Genomic DNA, 8,072 nt, shown 5'->3' on the forward strand with positions numbered 1-8,072 from the left:
TCTTTGCAGTGATGGGGACCTATAAAATGCAGACCCACAGATAACTAACAGTCTCATTTGTGTGTCTGTGTGACAATTGTTGCATATGTATATATGGAATCACAAGTGAAATTCTAATTAATTCTGATGCTCTCTTTTCAGACCCTCGGAAGAGTCTGTCAAAAGGAAGGAATACAAAGTGGGTTTATTTGACCAAAGTTAAAATAGATATATTATTGTTACTGGTAACACTTAAAGGACTTTTGCTGATCAATGAGCTTTAAGAATTGGTTTATAAATAAGAGATGGACTATCGGTAGAAGACATCCTTTGTTATATTTTAAGAGAAGGTGATAAATTACTAAAATCCATTAAAATGTAATGAAAGAGGAAGTCATTTCTTTATGTATTTCTTTCCTTTACTCTATTCTCCTTTCTCTCTTCTTTCTATTCATTTCCTCTTTCCCCCCACACTTTCTATTTTTTTTATAGTTTGTATTTATCTAGTCAGTTTTTAATGTTTAATAAAATTATTATTTTTTAAAAAAGCTGATTTATGCCTGTCCTTGATGCTCACAACATCCTGTTAGCATTGACATCTCATAATAATAAAGAAAAGGCTTGAATGTTTCCACCTTGTTTTGTTTTTTTTAAAAGATGGTTTCAAGGGACTGGAAAGCTGAAGAGATAATTATCAGTTGGTGGTACATACCAGACTAGGTGAGATATTTTTCTTACGTAGCACATTGTTTAAGGCTTAAGTCAACTGGCCCCTCTGGTTTAATCATTCCTGGATATTTTTGACCTCGGACGAGATCACCATTTATTTCTACCAAATTTAGGGTGGGAAAATGCCTCCTCCTTAGAAACACCAACACTTCCCATCTTGATACAATTTCCATTAAAGATACAATTTCCATTAAAGATAATGAAGCCAGAGTAATTTTAAAGATTATTGTTTAGAAGTGTGTGGAATATTTAATATTAGGTTTTGGGTATCCTTGGGCTGTTTCATTTCCGGAACCCAGTTTATGAGAATGGTATAAAAAGTGTTTCTATCTCTACAGGTCGCTCAGAAACTCGACTCTTTGTCTGTTGAACCTTTCTCGACATCCTGGGTGAGTGTCTCCAAACCGTTGATGGTGAGAGGTTGGATGTGGTTGAGTTTTGGGTGGCTTTCTGGAGTTTGGGAGGGATTTGGTTTGGAGGAAGACCCATTGAATTGGTCTTCCTTGGTAGGTTGTGGTTGGGTTTGGGTGGCTTTCTGGAATCTGGGAGGGATTCGGTTTGGAGGAAGACCCATTCCTTGGTCTTCCTTGGTTCTGAGGATGTCCAACATTAGGTGGATGGTGGGACCTGGGAGATGGTCCTCCATTGTTGAATCCTTCTCTTGATCCTGGGTGAGTGTCTCCAAATCATTGATGGTGAGAGGTGGGTCGTGGTTGAGTTTTCGGTGGCTTCTGGAGTTTGGTAGCAATTCAGTTTGGATAAAGACCCATTGATTTGGTCTTCCTTGGTAGGTTGTGGTTGGGTTTGGGTGGCTTTCTGGAATCAGGGAGGGATTCGGTTTGGAGGAAGACCCATTCCTTGGTCTTCCTTGGTTCTGAGGATGTCCAACATTAGGTGGATGGCGGGACATGGGAGATGGTCCTCCACTGTTTGGATGAAGACCAGTTCCTTGGTCTTCCTTGGTTCTATGGATGTCCAACATTAGGTGGGTGGTGGGACATGGGAGATAGTCCTCCACTGTTGAATCCTTCTCTTGATCCTGGGTGAGTGTCTCCAAATCATTGATGGTGAGAGATGGGTCATGGCTGAGTGGCTTCCTGGAGTTTGGAAGGGATTCAGTTTGGATGAAGAACCATTGAAATGGTCTTCCTTGGTTCGGAGGACTGTCTAGAGAATATCCAACAGTAGGTGGATGGTGGGACAAGGTTGATGGTCCTCCTTAGGATCTTTGCTAATTTCAGAGAAATGTTTTGGAGGTGGGTGATGTCCTGAACTGTTGGTTGGTTGATTGTGAAGCTTTTTAACAAAAAGGGAGATCAAGATTTGTATTCAATCATTAAAATTCATTTTGTACTCCCCGGGATAGAGCGATGATCAAAACCCACTTCCCCTGGAGCACCAGTTTATTTTATTCCCATTTCTGTCCCCTAAAAATCCTGAACAATTTCAGTCTCCTTCAAAACCTTGTTATTTTAAACTTAAGAAGAGCTGTGAGGCTATTATGCACCCCACGTTTTTCTATACATGAACCCCGTCCTTCCACATTTAGTCCTCCATGAGATGTAGAATGGTGAAGACGGAAGAACTTACAGAAATGGCCAAAGAGTCTTGTCAGTTTCGGGAAGCAGCAATATATATTTATAAGATTGAAAGGCACAGCATGAGAGGAAAAGATGCTGCAGAGAGTAGAGTAAAGAAAAAAACTTTACTACTTAGACACAAATTGTTCAAAGCTTTTAAAGCTTTCCTGGAATGAATTTAGAAACCCGGGGGGGGGGATTATATTTAATAGCAATAGCACTTAGACTTATATACTACTTCACAGTGGTTTACAGCCCTCTCTAAGCGGTTTATAGAGTCAGCCTCTTGCCCCCAAAATCTGGGTCCTCATTTTACCGACCTCGGAAGGATGGAAGGCTGAGTCAACCTTGAGCCTGGTGAGATTCGAACTGCCAAATTGCAGGCAGCCGGCCGTCAGCAGAAGCAGCCTGCAGTACTGCATCCTAACCACTGCACCATCACAGCTCTTAAGGGAGTTAGGTAAAGGTTAGGCAAAGGTTTCTAAAGGAAATAAGATACAACAAAGTCCGACCGCATGTCTTAACGTTGCTCCTTCTTAAAGCGGTGAACGTTAATAACCTTCACATTTCTTTTTCCTGTCCTCCATCTTGCAGGTCACCAAATGTCGCACCAGTGCAAGCAGCCGTGTTCGTGTCCTACTGTTTGTGTAAAATCCGCTCCTGCTCAGTCACCATGCAGCCCTCCCAGCTCGTGCATTTGTGTATCTGAGCCCGTGAAAGTGGGCAAGAGCTCCGCCTCCTGCCAAAAATCAGGCACCGATGCCAAGGCTAAATGCCCCTCGCCGTGTAGTAGCCCCTGCCCGGTTGTGTGTGTCAGCTCGTGCGAGTCAAAACCGACCTGTTCTTGCCAAACGGCCACCTGCGTCGTGCAAACCCAGAGCTGCGATTGTACAAAGCCGTGTCAAGCCACAAAGAGCGACGAACCTTGCCAGTCCTCTGCAACGCCGTGTCAAACCAGCGTCTGTGTGGTGCCGTGCCAGATCTGCGCTCCTGAACAGTGCCAGACCCAAACTTGCACCTATATCCCTATCCAACTTAGCCAGTGCAGCTGTGGTCGGATCATGCTGATGCCAGTGTCCCATTGTGGCACTCCCTGTGCCCCACCTGCAACCCCTTCCCAGTGCTGCACTTGTGCGTGCTGCTGCAAACCGTGCTGCAACTGAAGTGCTGTGCATTGTGTCAGTTGTGCAAGCTGGCTTTGAACTCCTAAGGCCAATTGCTTTCTTTCTCCTGGTCATGTGCGGTGTCTTTTTTTCCCAGCTACGTTCTTGCACTTCATTTTTTTCCCCTCCTTCCTACATTAACACGCTGTTTTCTATATATTTTCTGTTTGGGGGATGAAACTCAAGTTGTTGGACTCTCCAGAATAGCCACACAGATCTGATCTTGTAGAGTCAAGGGCAAAAAAGAAACACGATCTATTAAACACGTTCCATTGCTGCGCAACGCAGAACGACGTGCAGAATGCAGAACAACCTGCCAAATACAGAACAGCATGCAAAACGCAGAACAACATGCAGAATGCAGATGGCAGAATGCAGAACAACATACAGAACGCAGAACAACATGCAGTACGCAGAACAACATGCAGAATGCAGAACAACATGCAGAATGCAGACAGCAGAATGCAGAATGCAGAACAACATGCAGAATGCAGGCGGCAGAATGCAGAACAACATGCAGAATGCAGAACAACATGCAGAATGCAGACAGCAGAATGCAGAACAACATGCAGAACGCAGAACAACATGCAGAATGCAGAACAACATGCAGAATGCAGACAGCAGAATGCAGAACAACATGCAGAACGCAGAACAACATGCAGAACGCAGAACAACATGCAGAATGCAGACAGCAGAATGCAGAACAACATGCAGAACGCAGAACAACATGCAGAATGCAGACAGCAGAATGCAGAACAACATGCAGAACGCAGAACAACATGCAGAATGCAGAACAACATGCAGAATGCAGACAGCAGAATGCAGAACAACATGCAGAACGCAGAACAAACAAACAACACAGGAAAATTACATATTGGAGATTCAACGCTGGGAATTGAGATTCAAAACGCGACACTTCTGCTTCAGATTTTTCAAGTTTTTGAAACATATGAGGGATTAACTTTGGCAAGCTGCCATTTCGTTCTGTCATCTAGTACAGATAGTCCTTGAGTTATGACCATAATCGAGTCTGTCCATCACGGTCGTAACTCACGACAGTCCTAGTTTTTATAGTTTTATGATCTTTTTTTTTTTTGCAGTGGTCATCAAGTGAACACTGAGGAACTTTCTCTCCCCTTCTCTCCTCTGCTGGCTTTGTGTGTGAAGTTGTATTGAATAAACTTCTCTTTTCATAGCAATACTTAACTTTTTGTTTTCCTTCCTTCCTTGATGTATGTTTAATTCATTCACAATGCCTTTTCTCTCCTACCTTTCCACCTGTGGCCTCCATGGCCCTACATCGTTCCTCACAACAACCCTGCGAGGAAGGTTTGGGGGGGGGAACAATGTCCATATTCCACAATCAAGTGAGAATCTGAGCTGAATAATTTCAAGTCCCACCCTACCATGTACTCTTACATGATCAACTTTTGGGGTTCAGATTCACCCAGCCCAACCTTCTCCCCGCCCTCTCCCTCCAATCCTGCTACTCTATGGAGTTCAACATTGTACAGGAAATTTGATCTATTTCCCTAGGCAGAGGATTCAAATATCTGCGCTATTTGGCCCTGCACCGCCACCTAGTGGCCCATCCTCCAACTTGCCAGTCCCTTTGCCATGAAATGGGTTACAGAAAAAAGGGAAAAAAGGGGGAATGCATCATTTCGCACCCAAACACGATTCGTTTCTGTGTCGGGAAAAAACGAAACACCAAACCTGGGGGGGGATGGAGTCATCAATATATGTCATCTCTCTCCCCCCACTCTCTCTATGTCATCTATCTATGACTTATATATGCCATTTATTTATCTAGTATCTATCTGTATGTCATCTATCTATCTATCTATCTATCTATCTATCTATCTATCTATCTATCTATCTATCTATCTATCTATCTATCTATCTATCTATCTATGTCATCTATCTATGACTTATATATGTCATTTATTTATCTAGTATCTATCTATCTATATGTCATCTATATCTATCTATCTATCTATCTATCTATCTATCTATCTATCTATCTATCTATCTATCTATCCATCCATCCATCCATCTATCTATGACCTATATATGTCATTTATTTATCTAGTATCTATATATGTCATCTATATCTATCTATCTATCTATCTATCCATCCATCCATCCATCCATCCATCCATCCATCCATCCATCCATCCATCTATGACTTATATATGTCATTTATTTATCTAGTATCTATCTATCTATCTATCTATCTATCTATCTATCTATCTATCTATCTATCTATCTATCTATATGTCGTCTATCTATCTATCTATCTATCTATCTATCTATCTATCTATCTATCATCTATCTATTTATCTATCTATCTATGACCTATCTATGTCATTTATTTATCTAGTATCTATCTATCTATATGTCATCTATATATGACATCTATCTATCTATCTATCTATCTATCTATCTATCTATCTATCTATCTATCTATCTATCTATCTATCTCTATCTATCTCTATCTATCTATGACTTATATATGTCATTTATTTATCTAGTATCTATATATGTCATCTATATCATCTATCTATCTATCTATCTATCTATTATCTATCTATTCATCTATCTATCTATGTCATCTATCTATCTATCTATCTCTATCTATCTATTTATCTTCTATCATCTATCTATTATCTATCTATTCATCTATCTATCATCTATCTATCTATCTATCTATCTCTATCTATCTATTATCTATCTATCTATTTATCTATCTATCTATGACCTATCTATGCCATTTATTTATCTAGTATCTATCTATCTATATGTCATCTATCTATGTCATCTTTCTTTCTTTCTTTCTTTCTTTCTTTCTTTCTTTCTTTCTTTCTTTTCTTTTCTTTTCTTTTCTTTTCTTTCTTTCTTTCATCTATATATGTTATCTATCTATCTATCCATCCATCCACCCACCAACAATCCACCTATCTATGTCATTTATATATGATCTATATATGTTATTTAATTATCTAGTATATCTCTCTCTTTTTCATCATTTATTGCTCTCTACCCAATCATCAAGAAATCAACCAGAAAATCAGAACACAACTCGAAAGAAAGAAAGAAAGGAAGGAAGGAAAGAAGGAAGGAAGGAAGGAAGGAAGGAAGGAAGGAAGGAAGGAAGGAAGGAAGGAAGGAAGGGGGCGATGTCCAGATTGGGGTTCAAATTAATTTAATTATATTTTCCTTCTAGAGATTCTCTCGTTCTCTCTCACACACACCCAGATACATAAATACAGAATACAGCTGACACTGTGCAATCAAGCCACTCAAGACAGGAAACAGTTAGTGAGATGCACAACCATTTCAGCAAACCTATCTGTGTTTGGTTTGCAAATTGGGAGACAACATCTGATCTGGTCTTATTTTAAAAACTAAATGCCTCATCTGGGTAGGTCATCAGAATGAGATTCCCTTTGCAAAGCTAGATTTTAATGAACCAGAGCAATCCCGTGGGAGGCCTCATGGTCGATAGAAGGCTATTTGCATTTTTGTTTAGCCTGAGATAGCATTCTGTGGAGATACGATTTTTAATTTATTTATTATGATTTATTTATTAAGGATCCTGGCCAATAGATGGGGAACAAATGGAGGTAGTGACGGATTTGATTTTCCTGGGCTCCAAGATCACCGCAGATGGGGACAGTAGCAGGGGTGAAATGCTACCAGATCGGACAGGATCGCATGATCCGGTAGCGATCGTGGTTGGTAGTTCGGCGATCCGGTAGCGATGGCAGAGCGAAGCTCCGCCCGCCCACCCGGGTGCCATTACTTCCTGGTTTTAACCAGGAAGTAATGTGTTTTTTACCTTCTGCGCATGTGCAGAAGGTCTGTGCGCGCAAGTAATGCACACCACGCAAGCAAGCATATATGCGCGATGCATGCGCATTCTGAGCTGGTAAGGAAGGTAAGTAGATTTCACTCCTGGACTACAGCCAAGAAATTAAAAGACATTTGCTCCTGGGGAGGAAAACTATGGCAAATCTAGACAGCGTACTAAAAAGCAGAGACATCACCCTGCCAACCAAAGTGCGTATAGTCAAGGCGATGGTTTTCCCAGTTGCAATGGATGGCTGTGAAAGTTGGACCATAAGGAAGGCTGAGCGCCAAAGAATGGAGGCCTTTGAACTCTGGTGCTGGAGAAGACTCCTGCCCGTCCCTTGGACTGCAAGGCGATCCAACCCGGCCAGTCCTAGAGGAGGTCAACCCTGGCTGCTCTTTAGAAGGTCAGATCCTGAAGAGGAAACTCAAATACTTTGGCCACCTAATAAGAAGGAAGGACTCACTGGAGAAGAGCCTAATGCAGGGAAAGATTGAGGGCAAAAGAAGAACGGGATGACAGAGAACGAGGTGGCTGGATGGAGTCACTGAAGCAGTCGGTGTGAGCTTAAATGGACTCCAGAGGATAGTAGAGGACAGGAAGGCCTGGAGGAATGTTCTCCATGTGGTCACGATGGGTCGGACACGACTTCGCAACTAACAACAACAAAATTTATTAAGGAAATCATTTCATGTTTTCTTCCCCCTTCTTTGAGACAGGATAGGTGTTACAAGGGCAAAAAAGTAATTATGGTTGGAGGAGCAATGG

At 41.5% G+C, this 8,072-nt stretch overlaps 1 protein-coding gene across 1 annotated transcript; it reads left to right on the forward strand.

Moving 5' to 3' along the window:
- Positions 1-2,275: 2,275 nt before the first annotated feature.
- On the forward strand, positions 2,276-3,451 carry LOC131186798 (keratin-associated protein 10-7-like). The gene is made up of 2 exons (XM_058160721.1): positions 2,276-2,318; positions 2,883-3,451. The coding sequence occupies exons 1-2, from the start codon at positions 2,276-2,278 to the stop codon at positions 3,449-3,451; spliced, it is 612 nt and encodes a 203-aa protein (XP_058016704.1).
- The last annotated feature ends 4,621 nt before the right edge of the window (positions 3,452-8,072 follow it).

Source organism: Ahaetulla prasina, chromosome 17 (assembly GCF_028640845.1).
Source record: "Ahaetulla prasina isolate Xishuangbanna chromosome 17, ASM2864084v1, whole genome shotgun sequence".
Classification (NCBI taxonomy): domain Eukaryota; kingdom Metazoa; phylum Chordata; class Lepidosauria; order Squamata; family Colubridae; genus Ahaetulla; species Ahaetulla prasina.

Coding starts and splice junctions, on each gene's coding strand:
- LOC131186798 (XM_058160721.1), top strand. CDS start 2,276: ATGGTGAAGACGGAAGAACTTACAGAAATGGCCAAAGAGTCTT. Junction 2,319..2,882: donor AGAAATGGCCAAAGAGTCTT/GTCAGTTTCGGG, acceptor TCCATCTTGCAG/GTCACCAAATGTCGCACCAG.